At 57.0% G+C, this 23,502-nt stretch overlaps 1 protein-coding gene across 5 annotated transcripts in view; it reads right to left on the bottom strand.

Moving 5' to 3' along the window:
• PLXNA4 (plexin A4) overlaps positions 1-23,502 on the bottom strand; it is a 684,657-nt gene that overhangs the window by 165,266 nt on the left and 495,889 nt on the right. For all 5 annotated transcript variants that reach the window (XM_075925673.1, XM_075925677.1, XM_075925684.1 and 2 more), the window contains 4 exons: positions 21,084-21,207; positions 15,884-16,037; positions 7,494-7,593; positions 3,713-3,827 (listed from right to left, as the gene is read on the bottom strand). In XM_075925673.1, coding sequence (XP_075781788.1) covers positions 3,713-3,827; positions 7,494-7,593; positions 15,884-16,037; positions 21,084-21,207 — 493 coding nt within the window. The remainder of the gene's footprint in view (positions 1-3,712; positions 3,828-7,493; positions 7,594-15,883; positions 16,038-21,083; positions 21,208-23,502) is intronic.

Below are 23,502 nucleotides of genomic sequence, written 5' to 3'. Positions count from 1 at the left end.
TCTGCTGGATCTCAGAGACACTGCCCGGGCCCAAAGGTGTCCCCCACACAGAGCAGCAAGGGCTGGGCTCCACAGAGTGACGGGAGAGTGGGAAGAGGCAGCCAAGTGAGGAGGGGAAGGGGAAGCGGAGTGAGGGGAGCACCAGAGTGAGTGGCGGGAATGTGCGAGGGGAAGGGACGGGGAGGGCGCTTCAGTGAGGAGGTGGGGGAGAGGAATGGGGGAGGGGAAGGGCGGGGGAGCGCTGTGGTGAGGAGGTGGGGGAGAGGAATGGGGGAGGGGAAGGGCGTGGGAGCGCTGTGGTGAGGAGGTGGGGGAGAGGAAAGGGGGAGGGGAAAGGGCGGGGGAGCGCTGTGGTGAGGAGGTGGGGGAGAGGAATGGGGGAGGGGAAGGGCGGGGGAGCGCTGTGGTGAGGAGGTGGGGGAGAGGAATGGGGGAGGGGAAGGGCGGGGGAGCGCTGCGGTGAGGAGGTGGGGGAGAGGAAAGGGGGAGGGGAAAGGGCGGGGGAGCGCTGTGGTGAGGAGGTGGGGGAGAGGAATGGGGGAGGGGAAGGGCGGGGGAGCGCTGTGGTGAGGAGGTGGGGGAGAGGAATGTGCGAGGGGAAGGGCGGGGGAGCACTGTGGTGAGGAGGTGGGGGAGAGGAATGGGGGAGGGGAAGGGCGGGGGAGCGCTGTGGTGAGGAGGTGGGGGAGAGGAATGGGGGAGGGGAAGGGCGGGGGAGCGCTGTGGTGAGGAGGTGGGGGAGAGGAATAGGGGAGGGGAAAGGGCGGGGGGAGCGCTGCGGTGAGGAGGTGGGGGAGAGGAAAGGGGGAGGGGAAAGGGCGGGGGAGCGCTGTGGTGAGGAGGTGGGGGAGAGGAATGGGGGAGGGGAAGGGCGGGGGAGCGCTGTGGTGAGGAGGTGGGGGAGAGGAATGGGGGAGGGGAAGGGCGGGGGAGCGCTGTGGTGAGGAGGTGGGGGAGAGGAATGGGGGAGGGGAAAGGGCGGGGGGAGCGCTGTGGTGAGGAGGTGGGGGAGAGGAATGGGGGAGGGGAAAGGGCGGGGGGAGCGCTGTGGTGAGGAGGTGGGGGAGAGGAATAGGGGAGGGGAAAGGGCGGGGGAGCGCTGCGGTGAAGAGGTGGGGGAGAGGAATGGGGGAGGGGAAAGGGCGTGGGGAGCGCTGTGGTGAGGAGGTGGGGGAGAGGAATGGGGGAGGGGAAAGGGCGGGGGGAGCGCTGTGGTGAGGAGGTGGGGGAGAGGAATGGGGGAGGGGAAAGGGCGGGGGGAGCGCTGTGGTGAGGAGGTGGGGGAGAGGAATAGGGGAGGGGAAAGGGCGGGGGGAGCGCTGCGGTGAGGAGGTGGGGGAGAGGAAAGGGGGAGGGGAAAGGGCGGGGGAGCGCTGTGGTGAGGAGGTGGGGGAGAGGAATGGGGGAGGGGAAGGGTGGGGGAGCGCTGTGGTGAGGAGGTGAGGGAGAGGAATGGGGGAGGGGAAGGGCACGGGAGCGCTGCGGTGAGGAGGTGGGGGAGAGGAAAGGGGGAGGGGAAAGGGCGGGGGAGCGCTGTGGTGAGGAGGTGGGGGAGAGGAAAGGGGGAGGGGAAAGGGCGGGGGAGAGCTGTGGTGAGGAGGTGGGGGAGAGGAATGGGGGAGGGGAAGGGCGGGGGAGAGCTGTGGTGAGGAGGTGGGGAGAGGAATGGGGGAGGGGAAGGGTGGGGGAGCGCTGTGGTGAGGAGGTGGGGGAGAGGAATGGGGGAGGTAAAGGGCGGGGGGAGCGCTGTGGTGAGGAGGTGGGGGAGAGGAATGGGGGAGGGGAAGGGCGGGGGAGAGCTGTGGTGAGGAGGTGGGGGAGAGGAATGGGGGAGGGGAAAGGGCAGGGGGGAGCGCTGTGGTGAGGAGGTGGGGGAGAGGAATGGGGGAGGGGAAGGGCGGGGGAGCGCTGTGGTGAGGAGGTGGGGGAGAGGAATGGGGGAGGGGAAGGGCGGGGGAGCGCTGTGGTGAGGAGGTGGGGGAGAGGAATGGGGGAGGGGAAAGGGCGGGGGGAGCGCTGTGGTGAGGAGGTGGGGGAGAGGAATGGGGGAGGGGAAAGGGCGGGGGGAGCGCTGTGGTGAGGAGGTGGGGGAGAGGAATAGGGGAGGGGAAAGGGCGGGGGAGCGCTGCGGTGAAGAGGTGGGGGAGAGGAATGGGGGAGGGGAAAGGGCGTGGGGAGCGCTGTGGTGAGGAGGTGGGGGAGAGGAATGGGGGAGGGGAAAGGGCGGGGGGAGCGCTGTGGTGAGGAGGTGGGGGAGAGGAATGGGGGAGGGGAAAGGGCGGGGGGAGCGCTGTGGTGAGGAGGTGGGGGAGAGGAATAGGGGAGGGGAAAGGGCGGGGGGAGCGCTGCGGTGAGGAGGTGGGGGAGAGGAAAGGGGGAGGGGAAAGGGCGGGGGAGCGCTGTGGTGAGGAGGTGGGGGAGAGGAATGGGGGAGGGGAAGGGTGGGGGAGCGCTGTGGTGAGGAGGTGAGGGAGAGGAATGGGGGAGGGGAAGGGCACGGGAGCGCTGCGGTGAGGAGGTGGGGGAGAGGAAAGGGGGAGGGGAAAGGGCGGGGGAGCGCTGTGGTGAGGAGGTGGGGGAGAGGAAAGGGGGAGGGGAAAGGGCGGGGGAGAGCTGTGGTGAGGAGGTGGGGGAGAGGAATGGGGGAGGGGAAGGGCGGGGGAGAGCTGTGGTGAGGAGGTGGGGAGAGGAATGGGGGAGGGGAAGGGTGGGGGAGCGCTGTGGTGAGGAGGTGGGGGAGAGGAATGGGGGAGGTAAAGGGCGGGGGGAGCGCTGTGGTGAGGAGGTGGGGGAGAGGAATGGGGGAGGGGAAGGGCGGGGGAGAGCTGTGGTGAGGAGGTGGGGGAGAGGAATGGGGGAGGGGAAGGGCGGGGGAGCGCTGTGGTGAGGAGGTGGGGGAGAGGAATGGGGGAGGGGAAGGGCGGGGGGAGCGCTGCCGTGAGGAGGTGGGGGAGGGGAATGGGGGAGGGGAAAGGGCGGGGGGAGCGCTGTGATGAGGAGGTGGGGGAGAGGAATGGGGAGGGGAAAGGGCGGGGGAGCGCTGTGGTGAGGAGGTGGGGGAGAGGAATGGGGGAGGGGAAAGGGCGGGGGAGCACTGCAGTGAGGAGGTGGGGGAGAGGAATGGGGGAGGGGAAAGGGCGGGGGAGCGCTGTGGTGAGGAGGTGGGGGAGAGGAATGGGGGAGGGGAAAGGGCGGGGGTGTGCTGTGGTGAGGAGGTGGGGGAGGGGAAGGGCGGGGGAGCGCTGTGGTGAGGAGGTTGGGGAGCGGAATGGGGGAGAGGAAAGGGCGGGGGAGCGCTGTGGTGAGGAGGTGGGGGAGAGGAATGGGGGAGGGGAAAGGGCGTGGGGAGCGCTGTGGTGAGGAGGTGGGGGAGAGGAATGGGGGAGGGGAAAGGGCGGGGGAGCGCTGTGGTGAGGAGGTGGGGGAGAGGAATGGGGGAGGGGAAGGGCGGGGGAGCGCTGTGGTGAGGAGGTGGGGGAGAGGAATGGGTGAGGGGAAGGGCGGGGGAGCGCTGTGGTGAGGAGGTGGGGGAGAGGAATGGGGGAGGGGAAGGGGCGGGGAGGGAGCTCCTATGACACGGCAGAAGGGGCTGGAATGGGGGATAGCCTAAGAAAGGAGGAAGTTTGCTGTTTCAGTCAGACTTGAGCACTGTGCTGTTCCCCCCTCCCCTCTGTCCACATGCCCCCCCCCCCCCCCCCGGACCCGTTCCTACCTCTGGCAGCTTGACTCGCCCTTCCTGGAAGGAGCAGGACCGGGGGTCGTGGGTGCAGACGTGGCGGTATTTGCACCAGTGGCAGCGATAGGGGCTCTCCACGCAGGACAGACACCTGGGGACGGAAAGAGAAGGACTCACTAGACCCGGCCATCCCTCGAGCCCACAGAACAGAGCTTGGCAGGGGGGCACTGCGTAAGACAGAGAACAGGGAGCAGACAGGAGGCTGCCATTGGGGCTCGCCTGGAGCCAGCACGTTAGACGCTTGCAAACGGGGTGCTGTCTGAAAGGGGGAGCCCTGCCGCTGGAGGGCAGGAGGCCCGTGTTCAGGGAGTCCCAGCCGGGCAGACCTCCCACGTCCTCCTCTCCTAGGCCTGCGATACACTGGGATGCAAGGAGGTTAGGAGGCCAGGCATAAAGAGGCAGCTTGCGCTGCACTTCCAGCTTGCAGGGCCAGGACAGGCTTGGGGTGAGGGGGCTCTCGCCAGGCTGAGGAGCCATGCTCCAGGCCTGGGGCCCAAAAGCAGCTCCCCGCACCTCACTCTCCGCGCTCCAGCGCTGCTGTACAGCCCCCGTCCAGGGGCCCCCGCCTGCCCCAGAGGAACCACCTCTAGGGCTGGGTGGGGAGCACAGATTGCATGGCCCACTCAGTCCTCAGTCTGTCTGTTGAGGCTGCCCATAAGGAAGCTGCTTCTGGCCAGGGATGATGGTGGGGGAGGCAGGTGAGGTGAACGGCCACTGCCAGAGCTGCTGTGAATCAGGCATGTTGGGCCTGGAAACACAACTGCAAACCCAGCGCAACCCCACCGAGGTACACGGGCGTCACACCCAGCGCCAGAGAGCAGAATTAGGCCCCCGGACCCTTCTCTGCCCGTATTACATGGCTCGCAACGCACCTTTCCACGTGCTTATTGACCCTTTCCCACGGGAACAGGGTACAACCCTCTGGCAAGCACAGGGTTCATTCTGCTCCAGGTGGGCAAGGAAAGGGAGAGCAGCTGCGGGGGGAAGGGAGGGTAGGCCAAGCGGTCTGCAGGGACAAGCAGTGCTCTGTAGGCTCACTAGAAGGGAACTGAGGCAGCTGCTAGCAGAGGGTGGGACTCTCCAGTGCTCCCAGCTCACACGCTCATCTGGGCAAGGAAGGGGTGAGACAGCGTCACAGGGGGATTTCCCCCCTCTGTCTGATGCAGCGGGGTGGCATTTCTCACAGGCGCATGTTTAAAGGATCCAGTGGCACTTTGGGTCCTTTAAATGTGCTTGTGTAAAAAACACGACGCGGCTGCATCAGAGAGACCTGCAGACACCATTTTTTGGTCCTCTCGGAAATCATGCTCTCTGTCAATCCGCCCCGCGCTCTGATGCAAAGAGCTGTTCTTCAAATTGGTAACAAGTGCTTACTCTGATAAATCAAATTAAAAATGGATAGCATATTACAGTTTGTCAAGTCAGAAACCAAAACATGCCATAAATATTTAACACCCCATCGCTTGCTTTCCTTTCTTTCTTTCTTTTTTTTTTTTTTTGATCTATCCCCGCTGCTGTTTGTCAAATCAGTGAGGACACGGAAATAGGATTGGCCTTTGCTTGGGAATCACCAAGCAGCTGTAATGATCTCCGTGTGGCACTTCCGGTGCTCTGTCTGAGAAAGAGGTTGGCCTGGGGGTGGGGACACAGCCCGTCTGCCTCGCTCAGGGACAAAGCCATCCGCTGAAGAGAGGTCCCTCCACCGGCTTGGCATGCGAATCCTGAACACTCCTCTCCGAAGAAGTGATTTCAGTCCCACGACAGATGTTCTAAAGCAGGAGTTCTCCGTCTATTGGTCCAGACCACCCTGCCCTTCCCATACTGCCAACCAGGAGGGGCGTTCCAGCCCAATCCTGGTAGGAAAAGGTTATTCTGTGGGATATCGGCCTGTGGGGTTCACTCCAGTCCTAGAGACCAGTGTCCACATCACAAAAAAGCCGCTCTTCAATGCCCCGCTGTCCATTCAGAGCCGGACCCTGACCCCACTGAGTACCAGGCATGGTGCTAACTGGAGTGATGGCATGAGCCAGGACTGCTAGTGCATGAAAGTGTACAGGGTCGGGCTTCCCATGCATGGCCACAAACATCCACGTGGCCATTTGCTGAGACTGTAACTCAGTTTCCCCTCAGTCAGTCCTCAGGCAAATTCCCACAGATGTGGTGATTTGCCTGAGGGATGCGTGAGTACAAACCCCGTCAGCACAGAACCCAAGAGAGTTTAATCCTGGGGGAATTCTGCGCCACTGCGCGAATGCAGAATTAATGTCCTGTGCAGATTTTACTTTTTCCCCACAGAAAAGCTGATTCACATGCCCCTCCCCAGCAGTTGTCGGGAGAGGACAGCGTGCTTATAGTTTAGGCATCGGGAGCAGCCAGGACAGACATAAATCATCGCTCAGGGTCAGGGCTGGGTTCTCTGTCCCTCTTGCTTCCTTTCGTGGTGTTCCTAAAGCTGAGGAGGGGAAGGGCTGGAGGTGGTCTAGTTAGTGGCTTCTACCTTACGTTGGGCGCTGGCTGCTAGTTCTGACTGGGCTCGGGGAGCGGAGGGGAGTACAGGACATCCCCTTCCCCTGCATAGGCTGCTCCTGGGGCCAGGTCAGACCTACCTCCCAGGAATTTTCTCTAGCTCGGGAAACTATTCGCACACCTGTTTCCTGCCCCCATTGCTCCCAGCCATTGCAGGAGGGGGTCACTGTATCGGGACCTGCCTTCCCGTCTGCCCAACTTCCATGTATCCAGACCCCCTGCTGAGCCTCACCCCTGCATCCAGATCCCTGCCTCCGCAACCAGACCACCCTTGCTTAGCCCCATCCCCACAGAGTCCCACCCTCTACACCTGGAAGCCCCTTGCATCTTCACCCCACTGAGTCCCAACCAGCTGCACCTGGATCCTCCTGCCACCAAGCCCCACCACCCCCAGCACCTGGATCCCTGCTGCTGAGCCTTCTGCCTTCAGACCCCTCTGCCAAGACCTGTCCTTCCCATACCCAGACCCTCCTGCTGAGCCTCAAACACCTTCACCTGGATACTCTCCACCTCATGGAACTCCCCAGGAAGCCCCTGTGCCTCAAAGTCTCCCCTCATCCGGATCCCCGACCGAGGTACCTGCACCCAGATTGCCCCTCACATCTCTCTCTGACCCCTTACCTGGATCCCCCACACTAGGCCCCTCTACACTTGGATCCAGCTGGCCTGAGCCTTGTGCCCCATACCTGGATCAGGAGTCACGGCTGGACATGCGTGTGTGCAACAAGTCTCTGTGTCCCTCGCTTGCTGGGGAGCGTACGGACGTGCTTATATGCCTCCTAAGGAATCCGTTTGTCAAAAAACATGTCCCGAATCCTTCCTTTTTGCTGTCTGAGTTCTTACAGGCCTCCTGGCTGACGGCCATTTTGAAAAACATGCTCAAAAGAGTTGAAAATGATCTGATTGGAGCGTGTTATGTTGACAAACAAAATGTGCAGAACTTTTAAAATTTTGTGTGCAGAACTTTTAGCTTTTGGGGGCACAGAATTCCCTCAGGAGGAGTAATGTATCCACGTCCCAAAAGCAGGCAGGAACATTTCCCCCTCAAAGAGGCTCATCTGTGGGACAGATGTTCTACCGAGCCCCAACTGACAAGACTGCAGGTCTGCTTCACAGCTGAGTAGTTGTCCATGCACTACCTGGACCCTTCCAGCGTGAGCAGCTGGGCTGACTTCTAAGCAGCCCAATAAGGTTCTGGGGGAAGAGGCCGGTCAGGGGAATACCAACGTACGAGTTGTGGACGCTGCAGTTGTAGAAGACAAAGCTGGTGCTGGCGAAGGTCATGCCCGTCTCCTTGGACTTGAGCTGCAGCTGGACAATGTGATGGTCTCCTGGGGAAAGAGCATAAGGATCACTGAGTGGTCACCGAAGTGCTGTGTAAATAACCAAATGAATCCTCAGCGAGCAGGCCAAAAATCGGCACCGCTGCATGGTCCACAGCAACACGGCAAAAGGGGGCCAACCGTTTTATGACACAAATATGGGGCCCCCACCTGAGGGATTGTCTAGAGTGTGATCTTCAGAAGCAAAGAGCACCTCCAGCCTCTGTGGGTTTGCCTGGAGGGCTGGGTTTTTTACTATAAGGCCTAAAGAGTCTCAAGTCAGAGGCACCAAGAATCAGTGACCACTTCAAAAAATGTTCTTGTTCTGAATCTGTATCCCAGGAGCGCCTACAGACCCTACATGAGACCAGGGGCCTACCCAAAGGTAGAGACCGTCCCTACCCCCTCGGAACCTACCATCTAAACACGCAAGACAGCAGCTGGGAAGAGACACAGGAACAAAGAAGGAAAGTGATTTGTCCCACGTCATACGGCAAGTCAGCGGCAGAGCTGAAACAGCCCAGACCTCCTGGAAGCCAGTCCAATGCCGTGTGCGTGTGAGTTGTGTTGTTAGCCTAATTCAGACTGAAAGGTCCGGGAGAGAGGACCTGCCTTTGGGTATGTCTAGACTTCATCCCTCTGTTGGCAGAAGGATGCAGATTAGGCAGGTCGACATTGCAAATGAGGCAGGGATTTAAATAGCCTGAACCTAATTTGCATAAAAATGGCCGCCACATTTTGCCGACTGGGCACTTTGTTGGCAAAAAGGGGCAGTCTAGAGGGGGGTCTGTCAAGAAAGAAAGCCTTTTTTGACAGATCCTGTAAACCTCCTTTCTTTCTCGACACATCCCCCTCTAGACTGCCTCTTTTTGCAGACGAAGTGCTGAGTCAGCAAAACGTGGTGGCCATTTTTATGCAAATTAGGCACGGGAGATTTAAATCCCTGCCTCATTTGTAATGTCATCCTGCCTAATCTGCATCCCTCTGCTGACAAAGGGATGCAGTCTAGACATACTCTTTGTGTATTGTACAGCATTACGCACGAGTGACCCACAGAACTAATTCATAACACTGCTCTGCTGCCATGTCGCCCACCTGCAGACTAGACTTCTCCACGCAGGGGGCTGGTCTTGATTTAATACAGCAGGGTCTTTTCCACTGGGGCTTCTCTAGGTTTGTCTGCACTTCAAATGCTGCAGCAACCCCTCAGGAGCGCTTCGGTGTGCACGCTGCCGACACCGACAGGAGGGGTGTTCCTGTTGAACTGGGCAAGGCACTTCCCCAAGAGGCTGCCACAAGGTCAACACAGGATTTTCCACACCCCAAGTGTTGGTTATCCTGACCTAATGTCTTAGTGCAGGCCTGGTAAAACTATGTCTCAACTTGCTTAGCACATGTTAACTAATCTCTCCAGACGTCCATGAGGGAGGAAAGGGAGAAATAGGCCTCATTCCATCCACCACTGACGTGCAGCTGCTTCTGGTGTGGAATGTAGCCACTGTTAACAAAGTGATGCACCGCTGCATGAATAATAAACTTCCTTAGACGACAGCTTGCAATGCCCACATGACGGCAGGAAATAAAGTACTTGCATTTGCAACTTAGGATCCTCGGTCATTTATGGAACCCTGCAAATCCACAGCTATTTCCTTTATATCTGCATCCAGGGACCATTTGGGCAGCTGGACAATCAGATGCAGTAAAAATTTTGTATCCACGCAGGGCTCTAAATATAGGATCTCAAAGGAAGAGAAGCCGTTTTCGGCAGCTCATAGGCTGCTTTCCTGCCTTCCAGAGACTATATTCCCTCTCCCCCACCTCATACAGAGAAAGGAGAGGTGATAGATCAAGACATGCAGCAAAATGCCCCCGCCCCCACCCCTGCTCCTATGGCTGCAGTTTAAGCAGCCAAGTAATTTAGGAATCCTCTTCTAAATTCGTTATCGTATCGGGTCAATCGGAGAGGGGGGCAGCTGCTTCTGCAAAGTCGGGAAGCCATAATGACCTACTTTGCAAAAGCAACAGACTCCCTTCTCCAGATGACGTGATACGGCATAGATTAATCACTGGCTGGGAACCCCATCCCCCGGCCCGCCCGCCTAGCCCCTGGACTCCCCATCCTGCACTTGCAACCCTCTTGTGCCTGCCTGCTGTCCTTGCTCCTCCCTTGCCCCCACACCCCCCAGGGGGCATGGAGGGTGACCTGCCTGCGCCCACATGGGGAACCTGACCCAGAGTCAGGGAGCACCTGCCGTTGCTTCTCCCCGTGCTAACATTCCCCTCGCATGCTTCCACAAAGGGAACAGTGGCTGGGATGGTTTAGTTGTGAAGGGGGCTGGACTTTGATGCCTCCTGAGGTCTCTGCTACCCCTAAGATTTGAGGAGGTCTAGAAATTGGGATTGGCGAGCTCTAAGCGCGGTGACTTTATCAATGGCAAGCGCAACTTCTTTTCCTCGCATTTCAGTGTGTGAGTTTTGAGCACTATTACGGTGCAATGTTTATTTCACTATTTTTAGTGTAAAAGGCTATTTGTGCTGATGCCGGCGGCAGAGTCCGAGGGATGTTTAAAATACCAATAACAGTGGCAGCGAGCGCATTTGTGAGGCCGCATGGTTTTCTTATACAGTACCCCGCCCGTGCACACAGATCCTCTGGAGAGGGACTGTGAGAAAGCACGCAGTTGCGGGTGGGGAGCGGATCGCGGGTCGGATACAAGTTGATCCTTGCAGCGCAGATCGGAGGTGGATTTCTGTATCTGCGCAGGGCCCTAGCCATTTAGGTGTTTTGGAAAATGTGATCCGATGTGTTTTTTAGCTGTCTGTGTTCTCACATCATCAGAGAACAGCTTCAACAATGATAGGTGTGCTTGGGTGGCAGGGAAGAGGCAGAGGGACTCCACATCTGGAATAGCACAACCGATTCTGGGCCCCTCAACTGCAGAACGGACCTCTCACACTGAAGGACATTTGGGGTATGTCTAGACTACATGGCTCTGTTGATGGAGCCATGTAGATGAGTTTACTAGACATAGGAAAATGAAGCGGTGATTTAAATAATCGCAGCTTCATTTACATCAAAATGGGTGCCACGCTGTGCCCATCGGCTGTTTGGTGGCACAGTGGGGCAGTCTGGATGCACCGTGGTCGACAACGGAAGTCTTTGTCGACCGCTCCGGTAAACCTCATTCACGCGGCATAATGGAGCGTTTGACAAAGGCTTCCGTTGTCGACCGCAGAGCATCCAGACTGCCCCGCTGTGCCGCCAAACAGTTGATGGGCACAGCACGGCGGCCGTTTTGATGTAAATGAAGCAGCGATTATTTAAATCGTCACTTCATTTTCCTATGTCTAGTAAACTCATCTAGGAAACTCGTCGGCTACGTCTACATTGACCCCTTTTCCGGAAGGGGCATGGTAATTTTTGAAATCGCAATAGGGAAATGCGCGGGGGATTTAAATATCCCCCACGGCATTTAAATAAAAATGTCCGCCGCTTTTTTCCGGCTTTTAGAAAAGCCGGAAAAGAGCGTCTACACTGGCCCCGATCCTTCGGAAAAAGCGCCCTTTTCCGGAGGATCTTATTCCTACTTTGAAGGAATAGGGGCCAGTGTAGACGTAGCCGTCTAGTAAACTCCGTCGACGGAGCCATGTAGTCTAGACATACCCTTGGAGAAGAGCCATGAAAACTGACTTACAAAGGACAATTTGAGAGAATTGAAAGGGGTTGGCTTGGCCAAGCAAGCACTAAGGACTGTCCCTCTAGATTTTAAAATTTCCCTCATCACTGTGGCATCAGAGCGTGGCATCTCCTCACCCCCGTGTTTTTTAAATTTAAACATGCTGTGATGAACTATCCAAAGAGACAGGGAGGAATAATGGGGCAGATCTGGAAGTAAATCTCCCAGTGATGTCAACCAGAGCTATGCCTGAGTAAGGAGCCATGATTGGGCCTGCTACATAGGAACTGAGTTCAGGACAATTTAGGTAAATTGGGCCTGATTCCCAAAGACCTTACTCCAAGAAACTCAGTCAAGGCTAGAAAAATCTAAGCCAAGAGCAGCAATAGAAGGGAAGATTTCCAGGTCTTTTTCAGACTGTGGACCCTTCTCTGTGGTGGGACCCTATCTCTTGGGTCATTTAAAATCAGTCGTGGGAACGTTTCTTGGGAATATTCTTTCATGTGCCCATGGGGGAGTCTATGATAAGTGAGAGGCGGAGAGAAGAGGAGGGAGAGAAGTTAGCACGGAGATAATTGGAGTGAGGACACGAGCACTGAACGCTACAGCCACAGTGGTTCACTCTGCAGCCCGAGGGGGTCACAACATGCCCCAGGAGGGGAGGCCAGGTGGATTTCACGATGACTGGCAGGCCAGCTCAGTGTTGTGGCGACTAAGTCACAGGAATGGAAGGGGACAGTTGCTCTCCACTACTCATTTTCCGGGTGAACTTTCTGCCCCATCTATTTCTGCTGCTTGCTACAAAGGCATAGGTTCCCAAATTGGGGGGTGTGAAGAAATTCTGGGGAGGCACAAGGCAACCCGGCCCAGTCTCCTTCCTCTGCCCAAGAGAGAGCCCAGTCTGGCCGGGTAAAATTTTTTAGAAAATATCATGTGAAATGTCCGGTATTTTCTGTTCTTCCTGGCTTGGGCGTGTGTCGGAACATGCGCAGCTCGGGCTGGCTGGGGCGGAGGGAGGATGGAGTGTCCCAGGCCAGCTCCTTTAGTGGTTTTTTTCTTTTTTTTGCTCAGCAAGTTTTGCTGCTATTTTTGGGGGAGGGGAGGGAGAGTAAGGGTTTCTCAAAAACCAACAACGGGGCATGATGCCAAAAGGTTTGGGAACCACTGTACTAAAGGCTGTGAGCATGCTGGCTTGGGAGGGTGCATGTGTGAAGGACACATGTGACCCAAGGGGGACGTGGGGTTACATTCACAGGAGACGGGGGGGCGGTGTAAGTTAGACTCTCCTTCAGACAGGCTCTCCTCGAGCTACTTACACCTGCTCTGCTGAGGTGGGGTGAGCCCAGGGGGACCTGCCACATCTCACTGGGCTGTCCCAAAGGGGGTTCCCTCTCTGAACTCCGAGCGGAGGGGAGTGTAGGCACCAGGGGCAATCCCCATGTAAACAGCGCCCCGGGGGCTGGGTGGGGCTGCTGGGTTCCCCGGCGTGGTGCCGTGCTCAGGGAATCTGAGGCTTTAAGGGGGTTCCCCTAGGAATGCCCTATTGGGGGGCTCAATGGTTCTCGTCAAAACCTGCTGAGGTTGCTCCCCTCTGAGCAACCTGCCTTAGCTTCCTTGCACCTTTCTCCCCTCTGAACAGGCTCTCCTGGAGCAGACTCCAGGCACCACTCCCACCCCGTAGGGAACATCTGCTGCTCCAGGGCCCCAGCCAAGGGGCAGGGGGCCCTGGCTCTGTGCTTCCGAAAAGGGTGGGGCTTGGGCAGCCAGATCTCAGCACTGCCCGGACCCCTCCCCTTCCCTCAGGGCCATCTGGAGCTGGCCACCCAGGGCTCTGGCGGCAATTTAAAGGGCCCAGGGCCCCAGCTGTTGCCACAGTAACAGCGGGGGCAGCCAGGAGCTCCGGGCCCCTTTGAATCGCTGGGCCCTGGGGCAGTTGCCCTCTTTGCCCCTCCCCCATTGGAGGGCCTGCTCACAGGCTGCCAGCCCCCCATCCACACAGATCCTGAGCCCCCCACTACCCACATCCAGCTCCCAAATCCGCCCCCTGCTTTTCTCATGCCTCACGTCCCCCATCCTCCATCCCCGCCACTGTCATGAACCCCTTCTGCCTCTCCACCAGCCCCAAGCCATGCCTGGCTCCCAGTCGGCGCTCCGGGCCCCGTGAGCAGCCAGTGTCCAACCGGTGAGGTAACTACAATCGCTGGATGATGGAGGAGCTCTTTTCTAATTCAAGGCTTTGCCCTCACTGGCCCCTCCACCTCGATTATTTTCCTTCTCACCAGAAAGATTCATGAGTCCACCAGGCCCAAGCAAGCTTACCAGTCCATCTCTATGTATGCACACACACCTCACGGGCATGACCATGCGGGTGTGCACATGCACCCCTGAATAAACTGCGCTACCTGCACGCTGCTCTGTGCCCATCTGCTGCCAACCGCTTGGACAGTCCCGTTACCTGCTTCCTATTGAGCAACTTTGCCAGGGCCTGGTGTACACTGAAAAGGCTCTGGGCTCCGGGGGTTGGGAACAGTGATGGAAACCCACCTCCCTCACTGCCACCCCTCCTCTGGCAGTGTGCACCAAGGGCTGGAGTTTCAGAGGTGCCGAGCACCAGCTCTTCACCTTGACGAGAGCTGCGGGCACTCCAGTTCTCTGAAACTCAGGCCCCAGAACTGCCCCTTTTTCCGGGCACCTACACAGCTTCATCACGCTGGTGTCGCTCCTTTTGTGTCCTGCTGGGTCCCCAATGGTCATAGAGTCATAGAACACTAGAACTGGAAGGGACCTCGAGCGGTCATCATGTCCAGTCCCCTGCCCTCACGGCAGACCAAGCACCATCTAGTTCATCCCTGACAGGTGTCTGTCCAACCTGCGTTTAAATATCTCCAGCGATGGAGATTCCACAACCCCCCTAGGAGATTTATTCCAGTGTTTAGCCACCTTGAACAATGAGGAAGTTTTTCCTAACGTCCAACCTAAACCTCCCTTGCTGCAATTGAAGCCCATTGCTTCTTGTCCTGTCCTCAGAGGTCAGACCAGAGCAGTCCCTACCATTAACTGGCATCCTCCCTAGTAGGCTAATCAAGAGCAGCCAAGGACTGAGTGGGCATTGGAGATGGGAACTGCCTTCTGACTCCTAAGGGGCGACTAGCTTACTCCAGGATAGAAGCACACGTTGGGGGATGCTTGTGCACCCTGCTAGGCACCTTTCACTGGGACCAAAGTCACAGCTAGTGTTCACGAGTCATACAGAGAACAAGATCGGCAGCTTCTCCCTGCACCTGCCCATGTGCCGGTGACTCAGTTTAGGGCTTTGGGGGCAGCCCGGCAGCACAGGCACATCTTACTGGGCACCCGCACAAGTAAGGGGAACCCCAGCCCTGCACACCCCGGAACAACTGTGTTCAGTTCTGAATGCCCCATTGCTGCGGGCAAACTGGAGAAAACTGAGGGAAGAGAAACCAAATGGATCGGGGGCTGGTCGGGCTGGCCTGGAGGGATAAGCAGATCTGGCGTGGGCAAGGGGAAGGATCACAGGTGGCATGTTCCTGAAGGGCGCAAAGGCCGGAGAGACAGAGACGGATGCAGGGAGCTGCGTGCAGAGATGTAACTGAGAGGAATGTGAGGAAATTAAGGAGGGACTCATCCATGCGGAATAGCTGGATAAACTGCCTGACTCTGAGGAGCACTGGGCTGAGATGGGAGTAAATGTGCTGTGGTCAGTCTAACCACAGGCAGCTGGTGCTGTAGGCAAGGGAAGGCACAGCCTTCTCAAAATTACCTATATGCCCTAGCCACCAGGGCAGGCTGGGCCGCGGTGTGGCAAGCCAGCTCCCTGGCCTCCTCAGAGGGCTGGGGATGGGACCGCAGCATGGCAGCCCCAGCCCTCCAGGTGGCCAGGAAGGATCAGGCTGGGGCTGGGTGGGGCTTAGCTCCAGGGGCAGGGTATCAGGAGGAAGGGGCGGGGCATGGCTCCAGGGAAGAGGCGGGGCTGAGGCATGCCTCCCCCAGCTGGGCCTTCAGCCGCCGCCTATGGGTCTTACGTCTATGGCAGGCAGTGGGTATGTCTACACTACCACCCTAGTTCGAACTAGGATGGTTAATGTAGGCAACCGGAGTTGCAAATGAAGCCCGGGATTTGAATTTCCCGGGCTTCATTTGCATGTTGCCGGGTGCCGCCATTTTTAAATGTCCACTAGTGCAGACTCCGTGCCCGCGGCTACACGCGGCACGAACTAGGTAGTTCGGATTAGGCTTCCTGTTCCGAACTACCTGTACTCCTTGTGGAACGAAGTGTACCGGTAGTTCGGAATAGGAAGCCTAATCCGAACTACCTAGTTCATGCCGCGTGTAGCCGCGGGCACGGAGTCCGAACTAGCGGGGATTTAAAAATGGCGGTGCCCGGCAAGATGCAAATGAAGCCCGGGAAATTCAAATCCCGGGCTTCATTTGCAACTCCGGTTGCCTACATTAACCACCCTAGTTCGAACTAGGGTGGTAGTGTAGACATACCCATATATAAGTGCAGTGTGCTGCCTTAGGGCCCATACAGACACACGCATACCCACCAATGCACTGCTCTCCCAGCTGCTGTGCTCCCACCCACCCCAGCGTTTGCTCACCATTCTCCATGACGATCTGGGGCACCTCCTTGGCAGCCGGGGAGATGCACTGGATCTGGTTCCCCACCACCAAGCCATCCATCTCGGAAAGGTCCTCGAAGGTGCAGTTGACTCCGGCTGACAGCTCGGGGACGTTGTAGGTCTCCAGGACCAGCTGCGAGCAAAGGGGGAGGAGGGGAGAGAGAAAAAGAGCGCTCAGCTCCCGGACGGAGGAGGCCGGCAGAAGAGAATTACACTGGAGAGGTTGGACAAAGAGCCTCTTGCTAGATAAAGGATCCTCCTTCGACAGAAAGCAGCGACTCCCGGGGAGGGGGATGGAATGCAGATGTAAACACAAGTGGTACGTGGCTATGTGGGGGTGGTGGCTGCTGCTTCCCTGTGCGGGTGCGTTCAGTGGGGTGAGTGCTCGGCTTCGGTCATGCAGGTGTAATATTGGCGTGGGAGTCTTTGGAGGAGGCTGTGAAGGCGGGGCTCACTGGCCCCCTTGGCACAAGGTTTCTGTGGAAGGTGACTATTACTCACAAGAGGCACTCTGCGGACTACAGAGAAACTGTAGCGCTCCAGTCTAACTCTCTACGCCTCCTCTCCTAGCATCACCAACAGAGGGAGCTGTCTGTCACCAACAAGTTCCTGTGTATAGAGAGTCTAGTTACAGCCTTCAGTAAGCCAAACGCATCCGCTGCCTCTCGTGGGCCAGCTGGATGACTTCACCATTTCAGGCAGATCCTAAATGCCAGCCCCATTTGCTCATTCGGTTACAGGAGAAGAAAGCCCTGAGGCCATGCCCTGCTGGAGCACTAACATCATAAATAAAAGGATAGGTAGCCGCTCGGTTGCTGTCTGGCACCCTGGAATGACCTGATGCCCACTGGCCTTGCTATTAATGTGGTGTCATGAAATAAACAAACAGCAGGTGACATGAAATAAATCCAACTTTCCAGGGAGTTCATGTTCTCACGCAGCATCACTGGGTTTCTCACCAGTTGGAATGGAAGATCCAGTCTACATGAAGTCCTGCTCATGATTCTAATCGTAACTCTGCACCCGGTTAGCTGCACCCACCCCATCATCCCCACCTGCCACAGTAACAAACCGTGGCCACAACTATATAGACACCAGCAGCACCAGGGTACTTCCACGCCAGAGGCACCAGCCGTCTGCTAGTGATCTAAAGGAGTTACGCCTCTCATGGGACACGTTTGCACTAAAGGAGAAGATTGACTTAAGATATGCCACTTCAGCTACGTTAATTATGTTAATCACGTAGCTGGAGCTGACATACCTTAAATCACAGTCCACATAGCAGAAGGTGAACAGGAGCAAATGCTACCGTCAGCTTCCCTTACTTCTCGTGAGGACCAGGAAAACCGGCACTGATCGGGGTGCCCTCTCAATTCAAATTAGTAGGTCTTCACTAGACCCACTCAATCAAACCCTGGAAGATCGACCGCAGCAGCATCGCTCTTCCCCTTAGTGTAGACATGGGCCAGGTTAGTAAATACCTGAGCCTTAACCTTGCTGGGACCAGCCACTGGAGGGCGACATGACCACATGTGCTCACGCAAAGTCTGACGTGCTCCCCCATCAGATAAACTAGTTCTGAGCATGAGGCCCACGAGAGTTTGAGTCTCATCTGAGATACCAGTCCCTGGCCGGAGACACAATCCCTTGCAGGGGGAGCTGATTTCCCCTCGTCGACAAACGAGGAGAGCTCCCGCCTCCCATCCTCTGGCAACACGCCTCTAAGCTTTAGAATCGAGTCCCACTGTGACAAGGCGTCTGCTCCGCACTGGCCCTTTAAAGGTAAAACCCAGCCCGAGGAGAGGGCTGAGAGAGCAGGGCCCCACAGCTGAGGCAGGAACTGGCTAATTAGGGCCCAGCTGAGGGGAGTATCAATAAAGGCTCCTGGAGGGGCAGAGACTCACTCACTCTTGCTGCCAGGGACCGGCTGCCAGGGAAGCTGGAGGCTTCCTGACTTAGAGCAAAGCTGGGGAAAGGCAGGCGGAGCTAGAGAAGCTCTGGCCAGTCTAGCTCCCAGCCTGAAGCAAGGCCTAAGCGTATTAGGGTTGTGGGGGTGGGGCAGCCAGGGTAAGTAAAGGCAGCAGGTCCACCCTGTGCCAAGGATGAGTGGCCATTTCAGACGGCAGCTTGTCCCTCAGGTAAGGGCTAGATGGTGACTGGCAGCAAGTCACTGAAGCAAGGTGGGGATAAGGGAATGGGGGTTCCCAGAGGGGGAGGACCCCAGAGAGTGGGGACACTGTGATAGGGCAGTACCCAGAGGTGGAGGACAAAACAGGTAACCGTGGGTGAGACACCGGACGGAAGGGGGCGCTCCAGGGCCAAACGAGCTAATTCCTGAGTGGCCAGCACTTGCGGATTGGCAGCCATGAGTTGCAACCCTCCAGTGGGATAAACTTCTCTACCAAACGGACCTAGTGTTTTTACATCTTTTGATCTGGGGGCTACTCCTTGTTGCTCTGGTCATTCCCTTTCATTGGCTACCCACACCACCGGTGAACCTGCTACAGGGCGAGAATATAGGTATTCCAACCACGCAGGGGGAGCATAATACTTACACTCACCCTTTAGGACGTAGGATGAAGGGGTCTGCCAGAGGGTCTATAATTACCTTGTTAAGAGGCAAGGCCACTCTCAAAGAATAGTGAATTTGAGTGTCCATGCTAAATGAAGCTGAGTGGGTTTTAAGAACTCTTAGGTACCTCGTGTTTGGCTTTTTACATCATTAGGATGTGGAATGTAGCAGGTAATCCAGTTAAGGTCTTTGTTTAAACCTCTATTGTAGACATCAAAGTTGTAAATGAAATTAAGTTCTGCAGATTCCCGTTCAAGCTGGTTTCTAATTGTTTCTGTCTGCTCTATAATTAATTTTGCTAGGTGTAAGTCAACTTAGATGGCGGGGCATGATTAGTTAAGTAATTCTGTTACAGTAGTAAAATTGCAGTAAAATAATTGGTTAAGGTCTCAAGTTTTACTGTGGTCCAAGAAGGAGACCAATCAAAAAGGGGGGAGAAGGGGAGAAAGAACAGAAAATAATAAGAGGGAAAGACCTGGAAGAACTCAACCTCAAGATACAGTCTAAGACCAGAGCTGTCAAGAATCCTCTGCGTGACAATAACATGCAGCAACCAGAATCCAAAGGAAATTGATCTTGCCTGGCCAACAGGGGATGTTTTGCCTGCCTTGATCAGGACTGGTGAGCATGGCACTGTGTGCTCAGCATGTGTATTCTGCTTGCTTGGTAATTGCTAATAAATAGAGTAAGGATATTACTGTGTAAGGCTCTTTCACTGGTAAAAGATCCTGCAAACCCACAGGTAGTTACTCCCTGAGCCCTAGGTATTGGGCGAGGGTGGATATTTAAATTAATGGTGTTACATCTTGAGTCCTAGGAATTGGGTCATGGTATGCACCCCTGAAGTGCGGGAGTGACAGAGAATCTTGTGCGGGTAACACCCTCTTTAACGGCTCTTGGTGGGCCTTATAATCATCTGGGGGAGGCAAAATGTCCCCGGAGGAACTGGAGAGGAGGAAGAAGAGGCCACCACAGGCTGAAGCTGTTCCTCCTCTACTAGCAGCCTCCTGAATTTCTTCTTGCTACCCGTACAGAATCAAGTACTGGGCTCAGGAACAGGCAAATACACGCTCTATACCTCTTCCTGGCACACAACAGGAGCATCCTGTGTGTGCCCTAGAAACAGAGGGGCAACACCACAGATTCCAAAAAGGCCACGGGACAAGTGGTAGCAGTGACCCACGTACCCCATGGTACTTCTACGGAAAGTTCCTATCAGGGCAATAGAGTAGCAAGAGGGTAGGCTCTAAGGGTGGGAACCAGAGGCCAAGCTCCAACACGAAGAACCAAGGAGGAGCCATTCCCAACAGTGTCAGAGATGGATGCCTCATCAGAAAAGGACGCAATGCGGCCCACATTGCAGACTGCCCCTTCTACGGGACCCACGGACGTGCGGTTTGAGGCAACGGAGGCTGACGCAGCACCGAATGCTGCACCACTGTGGCTGGTGCCCCGCTGGTGGCGGGTGCTGAGGAAAGCGGTCTCCATGCTGGTACCGAAAGGCTCTCAAGGTCTCTCGCTGCCGCAAACGAGGCCAGTGTGGTCAGTACTGAGCTGGCCTTGGGATGAGTGCCACAGAGGTAGGAGGTGCTCCCTCAAGCCCTAGGCTTGACGAGACCTGACTTGCCCACTTCCGCATTGCGAGAGAGGAGGAACGTTTAGCTTCCGGCTGCACCCTGCTCCAATTCCCATGCCGGTAAGACGTGGGTTCCTTCCTCAGCAGTCTGCTTACAGGTCTCATGCATTGTCCTAGGCACGGAGAGGGTCAGCAGTGTGGGGACTCAGGCAACGTAGGAGGCACCCTCCTAACAAATGTTGAGGCAGTTGGTGCCGAGTCTGACCAATCGGCCTCTGACTGCGGTCTCCGGTCCACCGCCGTGAGCAAAAACCTTTCGCCTAGCTCCTCTGCCTTTCCTTGTCTGAGGGTGAAAGACTTTGCAGATTCGGCAGCGAGTTTCCCCTAAGCACTTCGAGGAGCTTGAGTGCACCTCACTCAGAGGCAATGGCCCCGTGCAAGAGAGGCAGGGCTTGAGGCCTTGTGTGTCGGGCATTCCTCAGTACCAACTAACGGAAAAAGCAAAACCAGACACCGTTCACTGCCTAGAGTGTTCACTAAGATGCTATCGATCTGGAAACCTGTCTGCAGTTAATTTACAATGAACGTGCGAAGAGCACCTGCTGAGGTTAGCTAAGCAATTCCAACAACCGCCACAAGCAGTTAGCTTTGGGGGTGGCAGGGTCCTTTATACCAGCACCCCGTGCTCTGCCCCTCCTCTCAGTCAGATACCACTGAGGAAAAAATGCCGGATGGTTGTGTGCAAGGCTCACCCACCCTCCACAAGTGGAATCCACATGTGCAACCAGTAGAATAAGAAAGATCCTCTCCATGGTTGTACGTGGGAACTTGGGAACAAAGCGGAGCGCTCCCTCCCTGAGTGAAACCCCCATGAATGTCAGGTAGCACCCAGGGGAGACAGCTACTCCTTCCCACTGAGCGCGCCAATGAAAGGGTATGGGGAACCGGGGACAGAACACTGTCCATGAGGGTCAGAGCCCGTTGTGGTTCCCGGGCAGGGAGATGCCATGGAGATGGTCAGTCCTGCTTACCAGCACGTTGTACTGGGAGACGGAGATGTTGTTGGGATGCACGGTGAGCCGGACACATTGCTTCATCTCTGAGGCGAATCGCCGAGGCTCGCTGGAGCGCTCGCACCGCTCCTTCCTGGTGCACCTGGGACAAAGGGAACACACGGAGCCAGGGATTAATGACAAAGCCGGATGGGAAGGCAAGTGATCGCCACAGGGCGCAAGAAGAATATCTGGGCGCAAGCCAAAGGAGAAGACAGCCAGTGCCAGCCTCCCTTCGCTACTATCTCATAGGACAGGCCTGGGCAAAATATGGTCCATGGGCTTGATCTGGCCCGCCAAGCCACCGGATCTGGCCCATGGAGGCGGTGGGGAGCCACAGGCAGGCTCCCCTGCTTGCCTCTCATGCTGCTCAGAAACACGGCTGTGGGACGCTTTCTCTTTATGAGTCCAGAGGAGAGGGTGGAAGATTCAGACACTGCTCCCACCCCCAGCACAATCCCACTGGCCGATTTCTGGACAGAAACTGGCCAATGGGAGCTGCCTGTTTGAATAACAGGCAGCCACAAAGCACAAGCCTCCTGCTCAGAGACTCACTCTAGTACATGGCTGAGCAGGCAGTAATATTTTAAGCTCTGCAAGCCTTTCGCTTTGCAGGCAGGCAGGCTGGTTTGGCTGCTGGCTGGTACGTCTCCTGGCCAGAACCTGCCTCTGGCACCTGAGCCCCTGCTTTCCCCCACCCTCTGCCCACCACGTCTGCCCTACTACTCCACATGCACCCATTCCTCCTCCCAGATCTGCCACCTCAACCTCCTGCATGAGATCACAATCCCCCCCTACCCTAGGTCACATCCCAAAACCCTGCACCCCAGTTCCCTGCCCTAGGTTACAACTACCTCTTTCTCCCTCTGGGTACGTCTACACTACAGCGCTAGTTCGAACTAACTTAGTTCGAATTAGTTAATTCGAACTAAGCTAGTTCGAACTAACGCATCTAGAACTAAAAACTAGTTCGAACTAGCGTTTTGCTAATTCGAACTAGCAAGTCCACATTGAGTGGACTCTGAACAGGGCTTAAGGATGGCCGGAAGCAGTGCTGGCAGGGCATCAGAGGAGGACTTAGAGCGTGGAGATGCTGTCTCAGGCTAGCCGAGGGCTGTGCTTAAAGGGACCCGACCCCCACCCCGGACAGACAGTTCTCAGGGGTGCCCCGCTTACAAACCAGTCCTGGCTTGGAGTGCCCGAAGTACCCACACTGGGCACATCACACCACTCGGCCATCAGACCGGCTGCACTTGCCGCAGGCTGCCATCTGGGGAGAGGGGACAATCGGGGGGCTGCAGGAGAGCTTCCACCCCCAGAAGCCCGCAGAGCCAGCCCAGTCCTCCCCATCGGGGGCTCGTGCCCCATTCCTCCCTCACCTTCTTCCACTTACCCTTCCCTAGCCCCCCTTCTTATTGATGTACAAAATAAAGGACACATGTGTTCAAAAATAGAAACTCTGTTTATTTAACAAAACTCGGGGAAACTGGGAAAAGGAGGTGGGAGAGGGGAAGAGAGAGGCTGGGAGAGGGGAGGGGGAAAACTGGGAGGAGGGAGCTGAAAGGGGGAAGCAAGGGAAAGGAGGGGGTGGGGAAACTGAAGGATCAGGGGTGGGGGTCTCGCCGGGCCGACCGCCTCCCAGTACAGCGAGGGAGGGGGCCTCGGCGTCCCCGGGGCGATGGGGTGGAGGGTGCGGAGGTTGAGGTGGGGGGTGTGGACATTGAGGAAGAGGTTGTGGGGGTTGAGGAGGGAGAGGTGGGAGGGGGAGCAGGAGTGGGAGGAGGGACAGCAGTTGGGGGGACAGCTGGTGCAGGATCAGCACGGGGCACCATGCTCTGCAGCAGGAGCTGCAGGTTGGTGCTCAGCCCTCGGACCTCAGACAGCAGCTCGTGGCGGACCTGCAGGTCTTCCTGCATCCAGGACCGCAGTGTGCGGTGCACGGCTTGCAGGGCCCCAAGGTGCTGGTCCCAGTATTCCTGCTCCGTGCTGGCAGTCCGGAGCAGGCCGCGGGTGCGGGAGCATGTCCCGGGCGGGGTGGTGCGCCCTGCACGAGCAGCTGGTGCAGCTGTAGAGAAAGAAGAGAAGGGGTCAGTTCTCCCTGGGGACGCAGAGGATGATGCCCAGCCCCCTCCCCAACTCCGCAACGTGAGGGTGACCATGTCCTGCACCGTCACAGCCGCTGTGCTTGTACAGAGGCCATGGTCAGGATGTCTGGCTCTCCCCGGGACTGGAAGCTGCCCCAAGACCGCACCCATGTCCCTGTGCCATGTATAGTGTGGCCGGGGCGGTGGGGGGAAAGGGGAGATGTCCCCTGCCTCCGTGTAGAGGGGACATGTGAAGGGAAATCATCCTGCTGGGTCCTGCCCCGGGGTCGGGAGCATGTCACGTCTCTTTGCAC

This window comes from Pelodiscus sinensis, chromosome 1 (genome assembly GCF_049634645.1).
Source record: "Pelodiscus sinensis isolate JC-2024 chromosome 1, ASM4963464v1, whole genome shotgun sequence".
In the NCBI taxonomy this organism is placed as follows: domain Eukaryota; kingdom Metazoa; phylum Chordata; order Testudines; family Trionychidae; genus Pelodiscus; species Pelodiscus sinensis.
Note: the sequence above shows the minus strand (reverse complement) of the source record. Positions and strands in the feature narration are given on the sequence as shown.